Genomic DNA, 27,798 nt, shown 5'->3' with positions numbered 1-27,798 from the left:
ATAACATTATTCATTTCGTACAGTTTCAACGAAAGTATACACCCTCCATCAAGCTAAAAAATATATATTTAATTTTGCCGTATAATTTAAAAAATAATAATATTTTAATTGTAGTGAGTATTTAGAAGTAATATAAAGACGATTTAGTTTTTGTTTTTTTGGTGTAAAAGTAAAATAGAAATATTTGTAAAAAAAAAGGAGGTATTTTGAAATAATTAATTTATAATTGAACAACCCAAAATAAAAATATATATACTTTGTGAATTGACAAAAGTATCATTATTTTCTCTTACAAAATATTACATCAAAAGATTATTTAAATAAAAAAATCAATCAATGTCTTATTTCAAATCAATTTCCATCCACAATTAAAATTTTCAATGTCTAAATTAAATCCCAATTGGCTCATTGAATAAGTTAGGTTTGGTTGGACCACATGGAGTAATTTACATTCCTTGCTTTAGTTTTGGAGTAGCCCTACATGGTTTGTGTGGTTTACTTTGAATTTCAAATAGAGCAAAAATCACTCCTAGTCCCATTTATTTATTTTTTTTTAAAAAAAATTCATACAAAACATAAATTATTAATTATGATATTACCGTTCAAATTTCAACAGGTCGTACGTGTACATCAAAAGTTGAGGTATAGATGAATCTAATTGAACACGACCGTGTTTGACATTAGAGCTGACCTTCTATCACGACCGAATTTATCACGGGTGTGTTTATTGCAAACACGGCCGTGTTCAACTTCAAAATACAATTATTTTCATGGGAGTGTTCGTAAACAAATCACTTGTATTCTAAAATCCAGATTTACAATATGTGATTGTCTACAAACATGGCCATATATTTTTTTTTAACGCACACGTCCATGTTCGAACATGTCCATGAAAATAGGTGTGTTTTGAAATTGAACACGGGTGTGTTTGTAGTAAACACGCTCGTGTTGAATTAGGTCGTAATGGAGAATCAACTCTAAGGTCAAATACAACCATATTTTATGTAACACAGTCATAGGTGTTCTGGTTTGAATCCATGACCTTATGATCATAAGTTCATCTCCACACCATCAGATCATCTCTTACGAGACAAGTTTGAGTTATTTTTTTCAAAATAGTAGATATAGCACATGCTACAATTTTTTTAATATTATTTTGAAAATAAATTTAATTATATGTTTATAGGATTTACAATTTATTTGATGGTATGGCTGCAAAAAAATGTATTGTATTCTTTATAAACATGTGTTGATTGAATTAAATCAAACACTATACTTAATTTGACTAAATCAGTACAATAACCAAAGCATAACTAAATGTATAAAAGGTTTTTTTTTTTTCATAGGAAATACAATAAAACTAATATTTCCTCCGTTCCATAAAAAAGTATCAATTTTTTCATCTTAGTCTATCCCATAACAAACTATCAATTTCTTTTTTTTAGTAAATATACTATCTACTAATATTACAAATACCCTTACAAATTCTAATATATTACACAAATACCATTACCTTTATATCACACAATACTAATAAGGTCATTTTAGTCATTTCTACTATATCACAATATCATACTAATATTTCTAAAATTCCGTATAAAAAGCAAATGGATATATAGTCATGGGACGGAGGGAGTAAAACCTAAGGGAAAAAAAGTCAAAGTGCTTATAATCTTGATTTGAAAAATCTATAGTATTTTCTAAATGCATAAAATAATTCGTATCTTGAAAAATATTTTACAGAACTTTGTAAAAATTGCACAAGTCTCTGCTGGGATTTTCGTTTGCGGATATATGAATAAAGATCGAGTTTCCCTAACAGTTCGAGCTTTTAGGTGAGACGGTCGTTTAGCATCCAATATGATATCAGAGCCTGACTAAGTCTCGAGTTCGATAGGAATAAGTTATAAATATTTTTTTTACGAAATAATACTTTATTTTAAAGTTTACATTTTTACTAATACACTTTTTAATTATTTATTAATTATACTTTACCTAAATTCTTGTATGTACGGTAATAAACAAATATTACATGAGACGAGAGAGTAATAATAATGGAAAACACGAGCAAACAAACCCATCATAATACACAAAATAATCATATAATTATATATTGCAAAAGCGTGATTCTCTTCCTCCCTCGTGAATATTGCCCGTAATATCGACCAAATACATTTAATATTTTTTAAAAGTGGCAGACATGATTTGCCACTTGATAATATCATAGTACTATTAATTAGTTATATGTTTGTTTAGTTTTGACTCTTAAATATAAATCAATATTGTTCATTTTAGTATATTTTTTTTTTGATGAAAATATATTATTTTATTTATAAACTATAATATTAAAGAAATAAATGTGTTTATTTAGTATTTTAATTTCAGATATAAAAAAACTATTTTTATAATACTAAAAAAAATAGTGTTGGATTTTTAAGTTTTTATTTTTTATTGAATTGTTATTTTGAGGGTGAGTTTGCTTTCTTAAATAGTTTGAAATAATATCTTTTTTTATATATATGAGATATTTGACTTGTTATTTTCAAATAAATTAATTTTTTTTGTGTGATATGGAAAATTGTATTGGTAATATAAATAATAATATTTTGTGTTAAATTGCTGGTTTTTTATGAATGAATAATATATATTATATTAATGTGTATATATTTATATTTTTTTTAATAATATTTATGAAAAATTGTTCAATTGAAAAATGTTATGTGAACAAACTGAGAATTTGGTAAAAAATTATAAAAATAATAAATATGTGTAATATATTAATTATTTTTTGAAAAAATAAAGAAAAGTTTAATGTTATGTGAGCAAACTGAAAGAATTTGGTAAGTAAATATAAAAATAATAAATATGTGTAACATATTAATTTTTTTAAAAAAAATAAAGAAAAGTTTAGGTCACGGGTTCAAACCAAACCTTGATCATTCCAGGTCCACCTGTTATATGTGGTTCGTCTAGTGTGACTTGATTTGTCAAACTTAATTTGCAAGATATTAGATTCGGCCGGGAGTTTACTATGTGCGTACTTTCGGGTAACGGTTGCAAATTCTCACGTCGTATAAAAAAAAAAAAAAAAAAAAAAAAAAAAAAAAAAAATCTGTGAGGAAAGAACTACTGTACTATTTAATTTGGATTATATCTTATTATGATATAAACTTCAAATTTTATGCTTACGGCTGATTGGTCAAATCTAAATTCAACACATAAACTTCAATGGCTCTTTTCAATGATTCTTTTTCAATATTTTATTTTATTTTTTTGTTTGGGATAATTATATTATTTTTTTAATATTTGTTAAATTTATACATAATTTATCTATAATAAAAAATTTGTATTCACCTATAATTATATTATTTTTATTTAAAAAATAATAATCAGTTTGTCATTGCTTTAGTCACTTATCCAACTACAATTTTCTTTTATTAAAATATTATTATTTTTAACTTTATAATCAAAGTAATATAACATAAAGTATTTTCTTATTATTATTATTATTATTATTATTATTATTATTATTATGGTCGTTTCCAAGTTCCCATCGAACATCATATCTAATTATTGAGTCATAATTGGTCGATCTTTATGACATATTTCTACTCAATGTCTCTTATTATTATAAAATTGTAAAATAATATAACCAACACGTGTCTATTTAAATATAATAAAATAAAATAAAATATTCATAATTATATAGTACATTCAATTATAAACTATTCTACACAATTCTCATTTAAATGAAGCGTGTGTATACATCACATTTATGTATACATACACACTTTGTGATTTATTTTACTAATTATATATATATATTCAAATATATTTTTTAAATTATATATATATATATTTGTTATTGACCAACACCATAATCTTCACTTAGTTTGCAGAGTATTAAATTTGGATGGAGATTTATCCACTATGTATTTTTGAGTAGCGGTTGCGGGTTCCCACGTCATAAAAAATAAAAAATAATACTTCCTCCGTCCACGGATAAAGTAAACATTTACTTTTGGCGCCGTATTTAAAAAGTAATAGTATTTTAATTATAATAGGTAGTTAAAAGTAGGGCAATGATATTTTTGCCCTTACTTTTTTATGTAAAAGTAACGATGTGATGTAAAGTAAAGATATTTGTGACAAAATATGAGGTTTTTAATAAAAATATTTACTTTGTAATTGAACGTCCAAAATAGAAATATTTATACTTTCTTTTCTATCTGGGCTGAGGGAGTAACTGACAACAAAAATAAATGAGCAAAAAGTTAGTGGAATTTAAAAAAGATAAATAAATAAATAAAAAACATTAAATTTAGAATATCAGAAGAAAGTTTTCATGGGCTTGACATTTTAAACTGGTGGATCACTTTTTGGCCCAATTTCTCTCATAATATCCATATTTCTATGAACTTTTTTTAGGTCATTTTACACTTAGGGTTTAAATTTGTTCGGGGTTTGGAGTTTCAGTTGATATTTGAATAATAAAAATTTTAAATTGAAATGGTTGTATAATTTAATATAAATAGGTATTGATGTAATATTTTGAATATAAAATTAATTTTTAGTATAATATAAAAAATAAAAAAATAGATATTTGATTGAATATTTTTGAAAAAAAAAATTGAGGAATAATATATTTTGGGAAAAATCTCCCAAACAAAAACACCATTTTTATATTTTTTTGGCATAACATGTATAAATAAACTACTTAAAAATAAAATAAAATTCATACATTACTATAATGCATTGCCACGTAATTTTTAGAAATTTATTGCTATACATAATTAATATATATATTTCACCCAATGTTTTTAGAAATTTTGACTTATGGCATGAGAAATTGTGTAAAAAATATATCCATCTCATAACAAAAGTATTCATTTACTGTTTGCGTAATTGTATTTAATATTAAAAATATTTTTATATTTGTATAATTTCTTGTATATATATTATTATATTAGTATTATAAGACACTAATAGAAGTATTTTTATCATTTCTACTTGATTTATAATATGTTTTGATATAATAATTAATGTTTAAACATTCAAAAAATAAATGAATACTTAATTACAGGAGGGTAGTCAGTATAATTTTAGGTTAAATATTTAACTTTTTTAATTTTTTTTAATAACTTTTTTACTTATACGATGAGTATTTGATTTTTTTTTTTTAATTTTCTATAAAATATTTTGTATTATTATTATTTTTGATAATCACAATTATTGTTATATCTTTTGTAGTTTCAGTAATAGTCATAATTACTGCTTCATCCATGATTCAATATATTTTTATATTTTTTACACAATTCTCTATACTTCACGTCAAAAATATCTCTTCAACTATTTCACAAAACAAACACACCCTAGGGTTTGTTTGGCTGCTTTTTTAGATTATAATAAATATTATAAAAATTTTAAATTATAATAACTATTTGACTTGATATAAATATATATTTAATTTATTATTTTTAATAAAAAAAAATTATTATACATATGTAATATGTAACTAAAAAAATACACACTCCATCTATCCCAACTCAAAGTAACATTTTTATTATTTTCGTCCGTCTCGCTCCAAAATATCTCTTTTCTATTTTAGTAAAAGTAATAATACACTAATATCAAAATACCATTAACTTTTACTTAAATTATAAATATACTATTACATATATAATTACTTTATACATAAAGTTAAAAAAAAAAAAAAAAAAAACACCTACACTCATGAATATTTGTATGTGTGTGTGTGAGAGAGAGAGGAAGAGAGAGAGAGAGAGCATTATTGTTATTTGATGGAAAATGATGAGTATGGATTGCAAAAGAGTTGTAGGAATCTTCCCCAATGGATGGATTTGATTCTAACTGAAAAAAAACATACATATCTGCCCATAAGATCTCACTAAAATATATATTCTTATTTCTCTCTCTCTCTCTCTATATATATATATATACATATATATATATTTTTATCTATTGTTCCAACTACTACAAAAACAAAGTTTTTCCGAAATTAGAAAATCAAGAAAAGATACATAAAAATATAAAGATTTGTTAACTAAGTTCAATTGAAATGATCTACGTTCGGGATAGTCTAAGTCAAATATTTTAACTAGTAATTTTATAATGTAAATTTATTTCAAGTATATATAGATATGTGGGTTAAAATTTTAACATACGGTCCAATATATTGTACAGATGATAAAAAATAAAAAATAAAAAAAATCGGATATACAATATCTCTTGACTCCAAACTTGAACTTCATAGCACATTAATGGATGAATTATAAAAAGTAAACATTATGACAATCCTTTCTAAGTGTGTTTCTATTTCACTATATGTTTGAATATATTTTTCAACTTAAAAAAATATATATATATATAGTTTTCATTAAAAAAATTTCAAACTTCAAGTTACAAATGTTTTTTTTTTTTTTTTATACAATTTTTTACTATTTAAATTTTACATTTTTCAATAAAAATATTTGTTCACATCATATCATATTAAATATTATTTAAATAATAAGCCTAAACTCAAACTCAATCCAGATTAAAAAGAAACACAACAATGTTTTAGTTTTACTAGTGTAACTGCATTTAATATTACTAAAACCGTTATATTTTTTTCATCAAAAAAATCGTTTTACTCTCTCCATCTCGTAAAAAGAGTTTTACTTTCTATTTTTGTCTGTAAAAAAACAAGAATATCATTTCTTAATATAGCAATTGTATTATATACTAACATAATAAATATCTTTACAAATTTCAATATATTAAACAAATATTATTATATTTTTATTACACAATCATAATAGAGGTATTTTTTTGTCTCTTTTTTTTTTCACTATAATATAATATAATACTAATATTTAAAAATCTACATAAAAAAAACAAATGTTACTATTTTATTGGGACGGAGGTAGTATTTTTTTATAGCTTAGAAATTCTCGATTGCTATTCTTCGAATACGCACTAGATAAACTTTGAGCCCGTTGTTGCTTAAGGAAAACATTCATTTGAATTAAGGCCATATTACAAATTATACAGTTCATTGCCATAGATACAATTTTTTTTTCTTCTTCTTTTTTTTTTTTTTTTTTGTCATTACTCTTTCATTATTAATATAATTATTGAAAATAAATAAATAAAAAATCCTACCCTACAAGTTCACACCAAAAACAAAAAAAGAATTTGGGGTGGGGTGGGGTGGGGGGTTAATGTCAGGGTGGGGACAAACACAGTGGATGCTGTAGAAGCAGCAGCCACAGTATGTATTCCAATGAAGCCAAAAGAAGATACAAGCTGATGAGGAAGATGATATGATATATATATATGTACACTTAATACATACATATATTTATGTATCTATATTCTATAATATACACATAATTATATATACATGTATACAAAAAAAAGACAATAAGAAGAGAGCTTGATAGACTGGTAGCTGTCTTGCCTGAAAAAAAATAAAAAAAAAATAAAATAAATATATCTATTGTTATTACAGCAGCACTCAGATTCGTTGCAGAATTTAGTTGTCGATGCACTAATTGAATAAATAAATAAATTAAAGTTCAGACAAATCGACAAATCCTGGTATCAAAAATTAGGCTTGCTGAATATCGATCTATGTAGCTACTACTCATTAGGCTGCAGTAATTTAAAATATAATTTTTATTATTATTTTTTATATTCTCACGAATAACAGAACTGTATTGAGAAGACATAGCCAGGATTAATGGGAATAACAAGATTTTAACATTTAAAAAATTTAAAAAAAATGGTTCTTGCTAGTTAGAATTCAAATAAATAAATAAAATTATTGAAATGCAGCTATTTAATCGATCTTTAAATATTATTTACAATGCCTTCATTTTCAACCCAAGGTAAAAAGGGGTTCGATGCAACCCTAGTGGGAATTACCATTTTACCAAAATTGCAGTGAAATTAAAAAGACCCAATAGTTAATAAATAAATTAAATGAAACAGTATGTAAATAAATTAATTAACACAATTTCTTCAGTGAAATGGCAAATTTCGAACAGCAAAATAACTGGTTTAGATTGAGCAGAAAAAAAAAAAAAAAAAAAAAAAAAGATCCCCCAAAAAAACAGCAAATAATTCAAACATTTGAGAAAATTAAATAAAAATAAAAATTGAAGCTTTGCAGACAAAGCATGTTAAAATCTTCCTTAAAGGATAAAAAGGCAGCACGAAATCCCAAAAGACAAACGAGGAACAGCAAATCCAAAGCACCCAAATACCTTAATTTCTCCAAGAACAGAAACCCTAGCTAGTTGTAGACAAGCTTCAAAATAGGGTTCTACAAAAATTAGGGTTTCTGTGTAAAATTTTATTTAAAAAAAAATAAAATCTTTATATTTATAAAAATAAATAAATAAATAAATGATATTGTCGCACAGGTTGGATCTGATGAAGCTACCACATGATCTGATCCATCCTCAAGAAAGAGGAGAGTTTAGATCATGCTGGCAGCTTCAACAGATGCTACTGCACGGTTCCAACAACTAATTACAAAGATTAACTATTTCACACTTCTCATCTCAGATGGGGTGGTTTAGGGGAGAGAGAGAGAGACATATACATACATATATATATATATATAGAGAGAGAGATGAATATGTATGTATATGTAAGGAAATTAAGAAGGGTTGTTGGAGAAGGTTTTGCCTTGAGGAGGGAGATGGTAATATGAGGTATAAATAGAGTGGACGAAGAGAGGAGAGAGAGATAGAGAGATATATATATATATATATAATAAATTAAAGAAGCTAAGAGGGATCAAAAGATAAGGGAGGAATAGATTATATATATAGTGTTATATATACTTCTCTTTCACTTCTCTTCTTTTCGTCCCTTGACAATCTATTTATTTTTTTATTTTCGTCAGTTCTATGACAAAGTATTCATTTCATCATTTTTTTAGTGATCGTATTATTTACTTAATATTACAAATACGCTTCAAATTTATAATATATTACACAAGCGCCGTTACTTTTATATCATACAATACTAATAAAGTTAATTTAGTATTTTTACTTTTATTTCAACTACATCTCAATATAATACTAATATTTCTAAAACTCCGTGTAAAAAGTAAATAGATAAATAGATATAGAATGAAAAAAGTATATATATATATATATATATCTCCAAGGAAGGGAAAGAAGAGAAGAGGAAGGGAGCATTGAAAAGCAATGGAAAGCCACATAGTAATAACAACAAAAGAAAAGCAAATGGTGTGGTCCCTATGAGTTATAGAGAGAGAGAGAGAGATTGCAAATTGAATATTGTCACGCCACAACCCTCCACCATGCACCTCATGAGATTAATATTCTATGAGAGAGAGAAGAGGATAGAGAGAGAAGAAGAGAGAGAAGAGGATAGAGAGATATAGAGAGAGAAGAGGAGAGAGAAGAGGAGAGAGATTGTTTTCTATATTATGTAATAGCATTTATTGACTTTTAGGGTTGCAAGAGTAGGGGACCCTCTCTCTCTATATCACACACAAACACACTCGTACAACTTTTCCTTGAAGAACACTCACTTGTTTGAGAAAAAAACTGTACTCCGTCCGTACCACATAATTTATCTCTAATTTTTATTTTCGTCCGTTCCATATAATTTATCTATTTTTTTTGGAAATATAATTATACACTTTAATCTCATTTAAAATTTTAAATTTTATAATTTTTTTAATCTTAATTAAACTATTTAGTTATCTTAATCTTAATCCACAATTATTTTTATTATACGATAATTATTTTTACTAATACACTTCTTAATTACTTACTAATCACACTTTACCTAAATTCTCGTATCTACAGTAATAAACCCGTAATACATGGGACGGAGGGAGTATATTTTTTGTTTTATTTAGTTCATAAATATATGTATATATATATATATTTGTTTTTCTTTTTTATTTATATCTTATAAATATATTACACATATACATCAACATATGTATAGTAATCCTTATGCTCGGAATCAATTTATTCATTTGTCATTTTGATTTGTCAAAATTGATCTATCCATTTTCACAACCTTTTTTTTTCTTTTTTTAAAAAAATATATATTCCATTGCACATATTATTACAACAATGCCATCAACTTACATATAAAAATATAAAATACTACTAAAATTTTGTGGTAGAATTTGTCTTATAATCCATTTATTGTATCATATACATATAATCTACGTACAAAAAATAAACATATAGATACATACCAGATGTATGGAGTAATACCACTTAATATAATTTTATTACTCCCTCCGTCCAGTTGGAAGGGTTGCGTTTATTTTCTGTAAGTAGATATTTTAATATTAGTATTATATTGGATTGTAGTAAAAAAGACGAAAATACCTCTATTAGTATGGTGTAATATAAAAGTAACGACATTTGTGTAATATATTGTAAGTTGAAAGGGTATTTATTATGTTCGGTAGGTAGTATAATTACTAAATTAGGAAATAGTAATTTTGTTTTGGGACGGACGAAAATAGAAAACGATAACCTTTTAATGGGACGAATGGAGTATTTTTTTATTTTTTATTTTAAAAAAAAGAGATAAGATCATTTTTATCATTCCATTTAACATACGTTAACTTCCATACATTATATTATAATATTTCTTAATCTCTATGTAAAAAGTAAATAAATATTTTTTTCTTCGACAAAGAGAAGTATTTGTTTTTGAAAAAATATTCACTTAACTTTTAAATGAAGAGTTTTGATAAAATCATTGTGCTAATGTTGTTTTAGCCTCTACATAAATATAAAGGTTTTGAATTGTTCTAAACTTTTGCAAAAATATATTTCAGATAGATCGCAATATTTTACTTGAAATTTAGTAATATTGTGCACATGATCATATATTTGGCTTTGGAGCAAATATGAGGATGGATTTCGATCCTCGTCCTAAAGACATGTTCCGTTTTTGCGTACTTAGGTTTCGTTCTTTTATTTTTACACCATTTTCAATGGATCAAATATATATATATAATATCATTTTCCAATAAAAAAAATTATATTTTCTTACAAAATATTTTTAAAATTATAATAAAAATTGCTTCACTAAAATAAAATCAAAATTTTCAATAAATAATAACAAAAGTTCCGACAAATAATAAATACTTAAAGAACAAACTTTTATAACTTTGAAGAAACTTCAAAGCAACTTTCTAATAATATGCAAAATCGACTACTCAAAGGAATTATATTACAAATAACCTTGTCAACTTAGAGCAATTGCTACCTCGGGTTTTTTTTTTTTTTTTTTTTTTTTTTTTTATTGACGTGAGTTCCTGATTTTCGATAAGTTTTGATCTAGTGAAACAAAATAATAACTCTCTTAAAAATATGTAGGATTACCTTTTATTTTTACTTATAAAATTATAAAAATAAAAAATGAAATAATAATCAATTATATATATATTATGCTTAAAGAGATTAGAAATATAAGGGTTTGTTTAATTGGGGCATTTTTATTTTTTTAAATATTGTTTAGAGAAATACTTATTGAATGTAATGTTTTATATCTAAAATACTTATTAGATGTATTTTATTAATGAAATTGAAGAGATTGAATTATAGTAATAATAATCAAGCCATAAATGTTTCTAACCAAAAAAAAAAGTATAATTAAACTAAAAAAAAAATGCCACAATCAACATATATGAATATGAGTGTATTTAAATGTGTCGATATTTAAAATATTTTGAATTAGTTTTTTTTTTATAAAAAATAATAAATACAAATATATTTGAAAAAAAATAAATTTGCACAAGAGAAAATACATACTATAATTAAATAAACCCTATATATATATACTATACTATATATACACACTAATTAGTGTATTAACTTTCTTGGTTTTCGTGTGGCTTTCTTTGTTTTGTTATTTTGTCATCTAGCTGAATTTAGACTATATATATATATATATATATCGGTTTTGGAATTTAATTATTTTTTTGGATATTTGCTCTTTATTTTAATATTTTTAAGACTACTAGCAATATACTCTCTTCATCTCATATATTATGGGTGTATCACTATAGATACGGTAATTTAGGTAAAGTGTGATTAGTAAGTAATTAAGAAATGTATTAGTAAAAATAATTATTGTATAATAAAAATAATTGTAGATTAAAATTAAGATAACTAAATAGTTTAATTAATATTAAAAAAATTATAAAATTAAAGTTTAAAATGAGATTAAAGTGTATAATTATATTTTCAAAAAAGAATGGACAAATTACGTGGGACAAACGGAAATAGAAAATAGAGACAAATTATGTAGGACGGAGGGAGTAATAAGTAAATGTTATAAATTATCATACCAAAGAAAAAAAATGTTCTATTTAAATATATGTTTGAAGTATTTTAGAGTTCTGAATTGATTTTGAATGTAAAATTTAAATTTTGTATAATATAAAAAATAAAAAAAATATATACTTTGATTTTATATTTTCGGGAGAATTTTCTTTTTTATCAAACAAAATAGTAAAATCTTAAGAAAATCAACAACCAAACGCAAAATACTTGCTAAGTATATCTACAATTTACATGATATTTTTAAATATTAAATAGAAAATTATGTTTAATATATTGTTGAATATGATACTTTGAATAACGAATATGTTTAATTTTTTTTTTTTTACCTATTATTTTGAATGAAAATTAGGTTTTGAATTGATATATTTTCTAATTTAAATAAGATATTTGCTCTGAATGTTATGAAAAGATATGTAAGTAAAATTAATGGCAAGTAGATATTTAACTATATAAATATGTAATTCTATTCAATGTAACTTTATTTATTTAATTTTTTTTTTTTTTTGTGTTTATATTAGCGAAATAAATTCTCAAACATGTATGTATGAATTATAAAATTTTCTAAGGATATAGTTTACATATGAAAGGATTTTTAAAAAATCAAAATCTTCGCAAAAAGTTTTGTTTCTTGTATTGAAAAAACATACTTAAATAACAAGCATATACCGACGTAGCCTTCTCATTTCTTTCATATAAGCCGTAGGTTAACATATTTATTGAGCCGTAATTTTTGGCTCAAGGTTCGAATTGAAGGTTAGACGTGTCGACTGAATATCGAATTGAGGGTTAAATGTGTCAAAAAAAATATGTATTTTGAGAATTACAATTTGTTCTATATAAAAATATATATGATTATAATTTCATTCTATAAAGTAAATATTATCGAAGTATAGATGCGTCAATATTTTAAAATATAGTTGTATAAAGTTATAGAGGAAGAGTGATATATTATCAAATACATACATAAAATCAAAATAAAAAATTTCTATTGATTTTTTATTTTTATTTTTTTCTACCATCTTTTTTCTTTTTTAGAAAGTAAAAATTTGTGTTCTTGACATCATAGATGTGGTCATATTCTAGATTTAAATTTCAAGTACCCACAAAAAAATTAAATTATGATTTATTATTTCTTATATATATATATATACATACATATATGTGTATTGTATTTTTACATACTTTAGTTATCTATATTTTGTGATTCATATGATTTGGTAATTTAGACGAAAAAGTGTCTTATTCTTTGTTCGATAAAAAAAAAAGACATTTGTGCATATACTTTTAAATAAAAACTTCCTTTGGCGAAGGTTGCGTGTAAGCTATATTTTCTAAGTTTTCATTTTTCACGTAAAAATTTTACAAAGTGTCACATTGCAATCGATTCTCATTTTTGTATTGCTTACATATATATATATATATATACATAATATTTTGGAACCTGATGTAACTTATAGCCATTTGTAACAATTGGTTCAATAATAGTAAGCATACATCGTCATCATTAACTCTTGTTTCGTTTTGAAACTAATTTTGAACAAAATGTTGGCGAAATATGACAAAATTTTGTCATGCACCGCATCGCTTTTTATATTTGTTATTTTCTTGGTATCACCCGTAACGTCATTATCAAATTCAAATTATACGGATACATATCTCGATATATAAATACATTTATTTTATGGAAATTCTTTCGAGCCTTTTTTCCGTGACTTTCTTACCTTTTCTGCGATTTTTTTGGGATTTTGTGAAAAATGATTTATATGTATATATATATCTTTGAATACAATTTTTCACCAAAAAAGTACAAAATTATATATTAAATACAATTGTATGTATGATATGATTTTTATTTCCCCTAATGTATCTAACCCTTGTATTTATTTTTACATGAAATTATAAAATTTCATATCTGATTTTATTTATCACTGCTATATGTTTTTTGGTCATTTCTATACTACTAATCTTATACTGATTTTATTTCTACTAAAAAAAATTAATATTTTGAACATATAAATTATATATATATAATCACATTAAATCGATGTATTATAATCTTTTTAAAAATAAAATAAAATCAAATCAAATACAAAAACATCCTAAAATGGCCTAACTAATTTGTGACTATTTGGGCATGTCTTTGTGGTGTAGTTGCAATAGCAACTATTGCCATTTTTATGGATATTTACATCACAAATTCAATGCAATTGATTGGAGCCAGCTGGCCATACATAAATAAATAAATAAAAATATATATACTTATATAAATACGTATATGTGCATACATTTCATTTTCTTGCTACGCATTTTTAACAATCAAGAAAGTGACTTGTGATGGTGATTAATTTTCTTTATTAGTATATATATATTCAATTTTTTTGTTCTTTTAATATTTAAATTTTTTTGTTATTGCTTATTGATAATTATAAAAGTATTTTTAAAATATTAATTTTACATATTTTTGAAAAAAAAATAATATATTTTTATTAAAAACAGTATGTAATGGTTTGTAAAAAATGAACAAACCTAAAGGAAAACAAATATTACCGATGCATATACCATGTGTTGTGCTTTTTTTTTATCCACATGCACCTGACTTCAAAAAAAAATATACTCCCTCTGTTCCAAACACGGTGCAGAATTTCCTTTTTGGTATGTCCCAAATACCCTGCAATATTTTCAAAATAGAAAATAATTTATTATATTCAATCTCTACCCCACGCTTTATCGCACCACATCATCCAAATAAAAAAATAAAATATACATTTCTCTCTCCATTACATCACCTAATTTCTAAATTATCCTACTTAATACTACCTACCTAAAAATCCGTGCTCAAAACAAATATTGCACCTTATTTGGGACGGATAGAGTATTTCGCTACTTGATCTTAAAAAATAAAAATAAAAAAATTGACAATATATATATATATTTTTTAATTTCACATACATAACATCTCATCCAACTATTATTTCACAAAATGAAATATACCATCTTAATTTTTCTCAATAAATTTTTTCTATATCAATATTAATATATATAATATTTCTTTACACAAAATAAATATAAATCTCACGAAGCTAAAATTACAATATTCTCTGTGATTTTAAAATGCATGATAGTATTGAATAAAGTAAGGAATAAATTTTAAAAATATATTAATAAAAAAAAAATGATAGAATCTAGAATTTGGGGATGGATTAGTTAAGAAAAAAAAAAAGTGTGCATGTTTATTATACACCATTTTTTATTCAAATTAAATAATTTCGATTTAAATTACACTACCTTAATTAGTTAATCAACCAATCAATATATTAATTAATTAATTAATTAATTAATAGCAATCTTTTTCAAGATAAGTAAAGTTCCCCAACTAACCAATTAATAAACTAATTACACTTCATCATATTTATAATGATATAATTCAACAATTTTTTAATAATCTCCCAAATGGGTGTTACATCAACAACGTATAATACATAAATCAATAGTAAAATATTTATTTTAATATATTGATAGTATATAACACTAGTATATATAATACATAATTAAATTGATCTTATTATATATTGTATAAAATATTAACGTAAAATGTATATAATATTTTTATATGTTAATTGGGATAATCATCATATTGTGTTGTTTTATTTCAACGAGAACATAATCGAAGGCATCCAGGTGTGTATATATATTTATGATTAATATATCAACTTTCTAAATTATATATATTATCTTTATATAAATGATGCAATATCCTTACATTTCATTTAAAATACCAATATATTATCCTTGTCTTATTTTATAATTTATTTCAAAACTCTTATAAATTACCTATCACATATTAATACTAATATATATATATATTTTTAATTTACATGAATATGGGAGAAATAGACCTGTCTCCTAAAAATTTTAGTACTCGTAACAATAATTTTTTTTTTTTTTTTAAGATCTCTATCAAAATTTTTTACTAATGAAAATTTCTCAAATTTTTTCAAAATGATCATCTAAACAAGCCCATTAAAATTTCTTGAAAAGCTAAAAAAAAAAAATCAAAACAATTACTACCTATTTCACAAAATAAATAAATAAATAAATACTTATTTTACTTTTTTGTCCTGTCATAAATTTTTTTTTTGGAAAAAAAACACCTTGTTTTATTTTTGTAAGTAAAAAAAAAAATACATCTTGACTATGACATACATACCCAATTTCGAAGCCGCAAAGGATGGCCGTTGTGGGGATGAATTTGTGACCGAGAGGTCAAAGGTTCAAATCTCGACATCTGCAAGTCCATCTGTCACACATACTTCGCCTAATATATTTTACCTCGTTTACAGGGTATTGAATTCGGCTACCACCTCCCAAACACCATTTAGGTTCTGCCCTTTCAACAAAAATATAAATAAATAACACAAAAAGTCATTATAAGTATCTTTTAGCATCAATCAAGCATGCTCCCATGGGGTATGTTTGTTTGGGGAATTTTTCCCTAAATACATTCATTCAAAAAAAATTTCTTAAAATACATCAAATCAAACCCCTATCTTTTATATTTTATATTATAGTAAAAATTAATTTTATATTTAAAACATCAAATCAAAATCCATTTATATCATATAAACTATTCAAATTCAAATTTTTTACTATTTAAATCCCAACTAAAAATCTAAACCCGAACAAACACACCCTGTGTGAATACCAGAATCCATCTATCTATCTGTTTTATGTCACAAAGACAACATAAACATGAGTGAACATTTGTGTGTTTGTGTGTCCCTTCACAAGTCACATCCCAACAAACCCTAAACCCTAATAATAATATTAATATTATTAATAATAATAATAATAAATTAATAATACACAGACACACAGATAGACAGACACACAACCCAATGTGCAGTGGGCCCCATAAGCTCCCTCCCTCCCAAGAATCACTCACACTCACTCATTATCAACTATGGCCATTGTGATCACAACAGTTTTTTTAGAGTCAGAAAAAAAAAAAAAAAAAAGAAGAAAGGGGGTTCTAGTATAGCCTACTGCTGCTGCACCACTGCACTTGTACTAGTAGACTAGAGTGGTCCTCTGAGACCCCCCCACCCCACACCCTCTCCCAAACCATCTTTTCTTTTCTTTTTTCTGAAACACCCCCAAATGAATAAACATTTGATATCCATCTGGAAATACACAGCACAGCAGACCAGGCCAGACCAGATGACAGTATCTAATTTATGATCAGAATAAGACAGCAGCTACACTCCCCACACCCCCCACCCCACAATTTTAATTAACTTTCCCCTACCCCTGAAAAATTTATATAAAACATATATATATATATATTTAACCCCTTATCTTTTCTGCACCTTGCTTTTTTAACATGGGAAGCCCATTTGAGGACTATTCCATTGATTCCATCCATGTCTGTCTTTTTTTCTTTTGGTCTGAAGACTTTCGGATTTCAAATGTTCAAATTTGCAATAGGGGGGTAGAGCCATTTGATGGGGTAGTATGGACCCCTTCTGCTGCCAATTTTTATTGGAAGCTGAAAAATGACAAATTGACCATAGTTCATTAGCAGATATGAATAAATATAGATGACACCATTTATCGAACAGTATGTGATGAGAAATTGAGAATCATTAGGTAAGAGATAAAGATTAATGCCACAGTACCTTATGTTTAATCCTCCAAGCCCTTTTTTGATCTGGTCCAGCAGGCATGGTGTAAATAAGAGAGAGAGAAATGGGGGGGAGAGAGAGAGAGAGAGAGAGAAAGAGAGAGAGAGAGATGTATGTATATGTAAACAATCAAATACATTAACAAGTGATCCAATACAACACTGAAAATGACAATCATGTGAATCTGAATCTAATCCATCTCAAGATCATAGTTATGGCTCCGGTTTTTTAATTTTTTTTCTTCAAATTTTTTAAGGAGGCACATAGGTGCTCAATCTCGGCGGCTACAAAAAAATATTATCTCTGGTAATAAGTGAAACAATGGCAGAAAGGCAAACCTATTCCTTATCAGAGGTAGCACTCGATGTGTTGCTTGAGGTTGTGCGGGCGTGCAACAATTTATAGATGTAATCTGCCGATGGCCGATCAGAAGGTTTCTTTTCCGTACATAGATGATACAGTTTAGCGAGAAATGTAAGGTTATCAGATTCAGTTTCAATATCCCCACCTGATTGGGCTAAAGCATCTAGTTCGTCAGTCAGGTTAGGCCGCTCTCCTCTCTGCATAGTGTGCAAATGTTAGCCGTGACTTTTCATCAAAATAATTAGATTAGTAAAAATACCGAACCTGTAGAAGATTGTGGATTTCAGATTCTTGCAATCCGGAAAAAGGTACTCTCAGTGTCAACAATTCCACAAGCAAGCAGCCGAATGACCAAATATCAATTTCCTATGACATTATGAATAAATCAAACCTTGTAAGCCAATACATGAAAATGCGGCTATAACACATATAATAATTGTATTTGTTCGTTCATCGCCTGATCAGCTAGATATAGAAATTGGTGCAATCCCGAAAACTAGGGTCTGTACGTTTAGAGGATTTTATCAAAATTTTACAATTCATCAAATTTTTTCATACAAAAAATATTAAATCAAACACTATTTTTTATTTTTTATACAATACTAAAAATCAATTTTCCATTCAAAACATAACATCACTATCTATTTATATCATATTATACAACTATTTTACTTCAAAATTTTTACTATTCAAATCCCAAGCTCAAAATCCCAAAAAACCCCCCAAACAAACACAACCTTAGAATTTTCATGTCCACTTAGTCAAAGCCCGAACACGAACTAAACTACGACTCAAATTCACATATCCGCGTCTCAAAGCAACTGTATTTCACCAAGCAATGATAACGACTAAAACTAGACTCAATACAGTAGATCTTGTCCACTGTACAAATAAATGCACATATCAGAGATGGAAAGGAACTTACCAAACCATATGTGTTTGGCTTATGCATAGCACCAAAAACTTCAGGCGCCATCCATCTAGGAGTCCCGACACAAATATTAGGTGGAGGTATCCCAACATGTGCAATACAGCAAGTGTGCATATGAGAATGAACCGGTACTGCCATATCAAAATCACAAATCTTCACAACAGGTGACCCATCCTGCCGCTTATGCCCAAGATCAATCAAAATGTTCTCACTTTTTATGTCGCGATGAATAATGAGTTTAGCATGTATTTCAGTCAACGCAAACGCCACATCTCTAGCAATAGATAATGCCAATTCCAAAGCGATATGCTTCTCACCATCTGTTGACAGTTTCTCTAAATAGCTCTGTCAAATTGAAATAATCATCATTACTTCATGGCACGAGTCTGCTCAAAGCTGTCAACCAAATGTACACAACTGAACAAAAACGTTTTACCTTTAAAGAGCCCCCCTTAATGTACTCCATCAGTATAGCAGACTGCAGTTTCCGACCTCCCAGTTCACCATCTGGAGTCTTAGTCCATTGGGACGATATCTGATGACCATAAAATTCTACAATACAAGGGTTCTTCAGTACAGATAGGATCCTGATTTCTCCTAAGCAAGATAACTCAAAGTTCCTGATATCATCGGAAGATGCCCCGTTTACATCAATGGTCCTCACCTGCATAGTGCCACAGCCATTGGTCAATTTCTCACAAAATCAAGCTCCGGCATTTAGGAACTACAGGGAAGATAATAATATTTGGAAAAAAAAAAAAAAATTGATCCCATTCACACATGCCAAGGTACTAATGTCGCAAAATATTAAATAAAATACAACTTAAAATTTCGGTAATGTAAATGAACCACCAACAATAATGCATGACAATCATAGAGAAATAGCCTGGACGGCTGTTCATACAGTGATATTGGAATGAAATTGTTTATGCATGGAGTAAGAGGGTGTGTTTGTTTGGAGGATTGGATTTTAAATGTATTATTCATCCCATTCCCCCCCCCCCCCTTCAAAACATCAAATCACACACCTATTTTTTATTTTTTATATTATACTAAAAATCAATTTTACATTCGAAACATCACATCAACACCTATTTATATCACATCATATAACTATTCAAAGTCAAAATTTTTACTATTCAAATCCCAACTTAAAATCCAAACCCCCAAACAAACACACCATAAATGGACTGAAATTGTTTCTGTTAATATGACGAGATACGGTTTGATATATCATAGAATATCCTCAATTTGGCAAACCAGTCCCACATCAATTTATTTAATCTGTTTATATGATTAAATTACATGTAGTTCATTTAATATTCACCCATGGTTATAGGACAAATAGACAAAATCACATTTTGTTCTTCGATGTCTCTTTAAACTTTTGTTTTTAGAAAAACTACCCATTCGATACATACCTTCAAGGCAGCCTCAATTGATCCAACCTTACAGCACATCAGAGAGGTAGACTGAAATTTCTCAAATTTATCACATTCAGAGAAAGATGGAAATGCACCATTAGGACTTATATCATGATCCGCCACAAGAGTGTTTGCCCGGCTTAAGGGGGTGTATCTACAATGAAAATCACATCCATCAGACAAATAGAAGCTAAACATTAGATCAATTTCTTTTATAGTATAGCACATGCTGCACATGTAACACCAAACAAAGATTCCATAAAATCACATAGAAACATGACAGCAAACAAGACATAAAAATACTATAAACGACCAATAAGTGGCATGATGCAAGAATTAGCTTTAAGAGAATATCCATACCAGCATATTTTGACATCTGTTGTCAGTACTTTCAACGGTTCAACAAGAGCAAAAATTCACTACCATTCTAATCAATGTCTATCTTCTTCCTTCCTTATAGAAGGGTCATTTCTATTTTTTTATTAGTTTCTACAATTTTAGGTAGATTTATAACAACAGTAGTTTGTTGTTTGGATTTTCTTGTACAAGCATAATCCAAATTTTTGTTTCATCTTTTTAAACTGCATAATTTGTTTTATAAAAGTATAAATAGTATAAACTAGTATTTGATTATTATATACTGCCGATAATATGGTGCATGCAATCATCATCGCTCTGAATAAGTTTTAACACCACAGACCATTACAGACAAATATTACAAATAAACTTAACATATAGCAGGGTGCATCCTGAACATGAAACCTAAATTATTAATAGGAGGTCTATTAAGATTGAGCCAAATCCATATCATCAAATATTGATTTATCTTTCCAAGCCACTCACAAGTTAAACGAAAATCCACGCATGAATTGCAAGATAAATAATATAATTATTCATAATATAACTGAAGCATTGAAATAAACCCATGATTCTAACCTGCGAAAGTATTCCGGATCACTCTCCTTCCTGATGTCATGAGGATGACATGCATCAACGATCATACGAACTGATGAATCCCCCCTTTTTACAATGATCACATTCCAGGCATGAGGTGAGAAGTCCAAGTAGCCCCGGACAAGCTCGCAGGGGATTCGAGGCTCCATGCGGTCACATAGGTACTACATAACCATTACAGACTTGTCTTCATCTCAGCAAAGGCATTGATTCGAATAGAAGGAATTGACAAAGAAAATTAGTAAAATACAGTACCTTCATCAGCAGTGCTCTGTGCCGGCAAATACCAAACTGCAGGCCACCTATAGGAACTATAATTGAATTGTTTCTAGTTTTTATAGATTGGAGAGACTTTTCACAGATGTCCCAAAAAACAATATCTTCCGAGGTATCAGCAATCCCCTTATTGTTATTGTCTGTGTTGCTACTGTTCCCAGTAGCACAAGTACAGACAAAAGGCTTATTAAAGTTCGAACCAGAAACAGATTTTCTTGTCCTCCAAATAATTGCACTTTTATCACTTCCTCCAAAATGATCTGATACAAAGAGTGCAAGCAATGATGCAATCTGCAAATTCTCAGCTGCAAAACCTTTATGTCTGTTAATGAAACTGTTCATTTGCCTAAACTGTGAAACAAGTGCTCGGGCACGCAACAAAATGATATCCAATGCTTCATCCCTTTCCCTGTTAGACGCATCAAAGTTTAGAATGATCATGGCTACCCACCAAACATACCAGTGAATTGATATTTATGTATGCCATATGATTGAATTGCCAAATCAAAATGGACTTACCGGTCAAGAACAATTACTTCCCGTGAATTAACATGCGCATTTTCATCATAACTTGCCAGAGACATAAAGGGCCGATCCCGTCCTGCATCATAGAAGCCATCAGGTAGAAAATCCTCAACCCCACAAAATGATGATTCACTATATTGGCTCGACAGGAAAGAGGGATTATTGGTCGGTCTCCGAGATTTGGTGGGTTTCGGATTATCAAGATTTCCATCTGAATGTCGTTTGGACTTTATCAAACAATTGGGATGCTCAGAAGATGAAGCTTCATCAAACACTCTAACAGAAGGAGATTCTGAAATTTTGTTGGCCTGACAACCATCAGAATCGATTCGTGGACAAGAACAACCACCTGCAGATCCTTTCTTTCTATCAATATCCTTATTTCCAGGATCAATAACAGAGATTTCATCCAGATCTCCTTCTAGAAATATGTCTTTGTTGTCGAGTTCTTCATCCGAAACAACAGATACACTTCCTGACGGTTCAGCATCACTATCCACACAAACTCTGCATGTCTTGCTTTTTCCCAAGGAGCTTAGGCTAGTAGAATCAACTTTCCACTTCTTGTAGCCATTTACTCGCTCCTGCCGAGATTTTGTTTTCAAATTATGCTGGCGTTTCCATCCTTTGGCCTTTCGTGCAGCTAAACATCTATTATTAGGCACTGTTCCGTTTAAATGACTTGATGGCACAAGAGGAGAGCCTGCATCATTTCCAACTGGTAAATTTGGTATGAATCTGCATGCAAACAAAATACATATAGATGGAATGTACGAAGGTACATATTTAGCTGCACATAGATATTCATTCATGTGTGATGTGTTTGTGTGTGTGTGTGTGTGTGTGTGAGTGAGTGAGAGAGGGGCCAGTTCATTACAAGGACTACACTGAATTTCCTCAATTGGACCTTCATACACATCCATCTCAGACGACTCTTCATTTGAAAAATTAATATAATTGCCTTCCAAATTGCAGCATATCCATGACGGTATATGACAACCACGCAGTCGATTATGCTTCAAAATCATAGCAAGACAAAAGCAAAGAAATTTATATCAGACTGACTTGATAAAAATAAGAAGGTATTTAGAGGGATAAATATTAATATGTAGCAAAGGACAGATCCAGATTACAATAAGGCCAGCATCAATCTGTCTACCTCTTAACTTATGTAAATAACAACACAGTGGGTATACACACACATACCTGAAGATTTAGAGAGTGGAGGTTATACATTGATTCAAGTTCTAAACACCCTAAGGAAGTCAGTCGATTATTTGACAGGTCCATATTCTCCAGTCTTTGCAAATTGGAAAGTCCCAAAGGTAGCTCAACCAATTTATTATTCGCAATTTTCAGAGATGTCAAAGAATTTAATGAAGCAATTTCTCCAGGCAAATTCCTCATCTTGTTAAATGAAAGATCCAAGTACTCCAAATTGCTTAGGCAGCCAATTTCTGGAGGTAGATATCTGCAGGACAGGAATGGAACCATAATGTCACTACTTTGTTGGAACTAACTAAGCAACACAGCCCTACATTCAATAACTCTTAATCCTAACCTAATCCATATTGAGCATCACTTATATTGAATTCAATTACATATGTTAATAAGATGTTTTTGAGTTCAAATAAAAAGCTAGAAGGAAATACATTTGCATATATATCTTCCAATTAGTATTTCTGAAACAAACAAAACATGAAAATTTCACAGACAGGACACTAAAACAACACTTTCTCAAGGGGGACAAAAATGACTTCCAGCGAACTGCAAATTCACCATTTACTAGAGCTAGGGTCAAAATGCAGTTCATAAACTTAACTAAAATGACCTTACAATAGACAGATCGAGATTGAGCAGATATATTGATGATTAACCACACACGGCTTCATCATTCACAAAAGTGGAGCTTCAAAAAAGCACACATAATACTGCAACAAAAGAATAGGCACATTGAACCCTCATCGTTGTGTATGGTTGAAGGACTTTTAAAGATTTTTGCTCTTCACCAAAAAATTTTCCCCTAAAAAAACATATGAATCAAACCCCTATTTCTTATTTTTTATATTTCACTAAAAATTTATTCAACATTTAAAACATCAAATAAATACTTATTTATATCACATAATACAACTATTTCAATTCAAAATTTTTATTATTCAAAATCCAAACCCCCAACCAAACCGACCCTCTCATAATTTCATAATACATAATAATAAAAAAAAAAAACATGCATATTTACAATGAAATATAGTTATGTATAACAAACCTAGACAATATACTAATCACGTCATATAAAATTCATAACAAATTGGATTTCTAGATAAGCATATATCTAACAAGATGATGAGCACCTCTCAGCTTCATTGTCATCAAGATCAATATAGTTATACAAAACAATACCTTCAAATAAGCATTTCTACACATAACAGAGCTTAGAAAGAAATTAAATTGTAACTTATTTTTCCAAAAACAAAATTGAACAGCTACCTTATTGAGAAGTGGCAAACAGAAAGCCTAGTCAAGCACTTCAGTCCACCAATCTCACTCAAAATCGAAAAAGAAGAAGGCCTTGGTGGCGCTCTACTCAGTTCTAGCTCCTTCAAATCCCCCAATTTACTCAATTCTAATGCACTAACTCCTGGCTCTGTAATTTTCACTTGCAAGCATTGCAACCCTACCAAATTCTTAAACTCTCCAGGAAACAAATTCACTTCGTTCGCAAAAAACTTGAGTGTTTTCAAGCTCTTTAGCCTCCCCACACCAGTCGGGATCAAATTCAACTCATTCTTATACATATAAACCTCCTCAACTTCAACCTCTCCGCTGTCGTCGCTTAAAATCAGAGGAAAATCCAATCTTTTGCCGGAAACATCAATGACGGAGTTTATATTTAAATTTTTATCGTCGCAGCTCTTCTCAAAAACCCCCAATTCGCCCGATCTTTCGGGCTTCTCTTGCTCTTTGGAATTCGAGGCTTCGTTCTTCTCTTCCTCGCTCAGCATTTCTTCGAACACAATTCACCGTTGCAGAAAGTAAAGGAAAGCACTCACGATTGCTCGGAATTCAAAGTAAAATAAAATACAGAAATTAATTACACAAACATGTGAAATCGAGATAGTACAGATACAACAAACAATTAGAGCAGTGAGATATACAGTTTCTGCAATCTGCCTGCAATCAGGCTACTGTTGCTGCGGAGCGGAAAGGTGAGCGGCCATGAAAGAGAAGAGAAACCCTAGCTAGATTCTCGAGGAAATTGAGGGAGAAGGGAAGAAAAAAATGAAAGAGAAAAAAGTACGAGGCGGCGCCTGTACCGGTGGTTTAGGGCTAAAAATGAAATTTTTTAATAAATATTTTGTTGGGTTTTTTACTAGAGATAGATATTAGTATTTAATTTTCTTTTTTTACGTTTGGGCATAAAGATAAAATGATTATTATGTAGGATAAAATAATAAATTCGATTTGAAGAAATGTAATAAATTCAATTACTATTTATTTATATAAAAAAAAAATACTCATTTCTTCTTATATCTATATCTCAATTTGATTTTTACACAAAATTTTTAAAATATTAATATTATGGTGAAATGTAATAGAAATAAAAATAAAAAATTAAAATTAATATATTATAAATTAAAATAGTATTTGTAATATTAGTAGTAGATAATAAAATCACTAAAAAAAAATAATACTTTGACATGAGCACGAATCAAAATAAAAAAAATAAGTTTTTTGGTAAAGGATGGAAGAAGTAAAAAAATGTTCATTATGTTCATAAATATTATAAATATATATATACTATTCATTTATAAAATTAAAAATTTTAATATAAAAAATATATTAAAATTCGATATTTCTTAGAATAAAACCTTTTGTGGATAAATTGGAATTTATTTCCAACAAATACAATACTCTTTACTTATCTTAAATATGTGGGAGAGTGGCTACTAAATATAAAATTTAATACTGCTGAATAGCACATTGTGACACAATGTTACTGTAAACAGCACACATACAATACTTGATTTTAGCTATGAACAAACAGTATATACGTTCTGTATATAATAAAAATATATATTGTTTCTGTATTTTACTTGAGATTTTTCAAATTCGGCACCTTAATATTTCTTCGGGAAAAAATCAATTTTGGTCCTAATAAAATCAAAATTTATCAATTTTGGTCACAATATAAAAAAACTCATTAATTTTAGTCTCAATATAAACAATTTCAATTAATTTTGGTTCTATTATAAACAATTTCAATCAATTTTGGTCTCACCGTTAAAAAACTAACGGAAATTTCTGACGTGGACATGACGGAGGTGACGTAGCAGTTGACCTGGAAAGTACACGGCCATGTACAATTATACACGGTCATGTTGTTACATGGTCATATATATTTCAGTGTATAATTATACATGATCATGTTGTTACACGGCCATGTACAATTATACACAGTCATGTTGTTACATGACCATGTATATTTCATTGTATAATTATACATGACCATGTTGTTATACGGTCATGTATAATTCTACACGACCGTGTACCTTTTTGTTTCTGTCTAAAATTTTATTTTTTTGTTATATTTTTTAATTTTAAAATAGTTGATATAGTTAAAATGAAAAAAAAAAATCAATAATAATCATAATATGATTAAAATGTATCAATTTTAGTTCAAATACTCAATTCGTTCCATTGAAAGGTTACCATTTTCCATTTTCGTCTGTCCCAAAACAAGATTACTATTTCCTAATTTAGTAATTGTACTACATACTTCACATAAAAATACCCTTTCAATTTACAATATATTACACAAATGTCATTACTTTTATATGACACCATACTAATAGGGGTATTTTTGTCTTTTTTACTACAATCCAATATAATACTAATATTAAAAAATTTACGTCCAAAAAACAAATGCCACCCTTGTTGCGGGACGGAGAGAGTATAAATATTTATCGAGTATGTTCTTTTGAAAGATTTTGTCTAAAATTCTATTATTTAGCAAAAAAATTCTCTTACAAACATTCAATTACTGTATTGAAATAATAAATTAATTTTTAATACTACTATAATATACAAAATTAAAAAATAGTTGTGTAATTGGATGTTTGTATGAGAAAATTTTTGTTATGAATAATAAAATTTTAGACAAAATCTTTCAAAAAAATATATCTTATAAATTTTTATATTTGAATTAAAATTGATAAATTTCAATTATATTATAATTACTATTGATTAGTCTATTTTAACTATATCAACTATTTTAA

The 27,798-nt window shown here is 27.7% G+C and overlaps 1 protein-coding gene and 1 long non-coding RNA gene across 4 annotated transcripts; both read right to left on the bottom strand.

Annotated features, from left to right (window-relative positions):
* Positions 1–7,312: 7,312 nt before the first annotated feature.
* Positions 7,313–8,752, bottom strand: LOC127249273 (uncharacterized). Its single transcript, XR_007838270.1, has 2 exons — positions 8,271–8,752; positions 7,313–7,462 (listed from the first exon to the last, which is right to left on the bottom strand). It is a non-coding gene; the product is annotated as an uncharacterized LOC127249273 (long non-coding RNA).
* Positions 8,753–18,162: 9,410 nt separating this feature from the next.
* Positions 18,163–25,834, bottom strand: LOC127249183 (uncharacterized). Of its 3 annotated transcripts, none has more exons than XM_051271879.1 (12): positions 25,010–25,834; positions 23,726–23,990; positions 23,397–23,535; positions 22,514–23,222; positions 21,974–22,403; positions 21,701–21,882; positions 20,762–20,918; positions 19,777–20,004; positions 19,553–19,685; positions 19,335–19,471; positions 18,674–18,775; positions 18,163–18,606 (listed from the first exon to the last, which is right to left on the bottom strand). In XM_051271879.1, exons 1-12 carry the CDS (start codon positions 25,522–25,524, stop codon positions 18,385–18,387), a joined length of 3,219 nt encoding a protein of 1,072 aa, XP_051127836.1. In that variant the 5' UTR covers positions 25,525–25,834; the 3' UTR covers positions 18,163–18,384. The 3 variants fall into 3 exon arrangements, with proteins under 3 accessions (XP_051127836.1, XP_051127835.1, XP_051127834.1); XM_051271878.1 differs by having other exon boundaries at positions 19,335–19,685; positions 25,010–25,526; positions 25,678–25,834; XM_051271877.1 differs by having other exon boundaries at positions 19,335–19,685.
* Positions 25,835–27,798: the final 1,964 nt, after the last annotated feature.

Source organism: Andrographis paniculata, unplaced genomic scaffold (assembly GCF_009805555.1).
Source record: "Andrographis paniculata isolate CXL003 unplaced genomic scaffold, ASM980555v1 Contig35END, whole genome shotgun sequence".
Taxonomy (NCBI): domain Eukaryota; kingdom Viridiplantae; phylum Streptophyta; class Magnoliopsida; order Lamiales; family Acanthaceae; genus Andrographis; species Andrographis paniculata.
This window is presented reverse-complemented; position numbering and strand designations above follow the sequence as displayed.

Excerpts from the sequence above, each read along its gene's own strand:
- LOC127249183 (XM_051271877.1), bottom strand. The coding sequence starts at position 25,524 with ATGCTGAGCGAGGAAGAGAAGAACGAAGCCTCGAATTCCAAAGAGCAA. Across the intron at positions 23,536-23,725 it reads TCCACTCTCTAAATCTTCAG|CATAATCGACTGCGTGGTTG; the intron begins GTATGTGTGTGT and ends ATGATTTTGAAG. Across the intron at positions 22,404-22,513 it reads GAAGTAATTGTTCTTGACCG|GGAAAGGGATGAAGCATTGG; the intron begins GTAAGTCCATTT and ends TGCGTCTAACAG.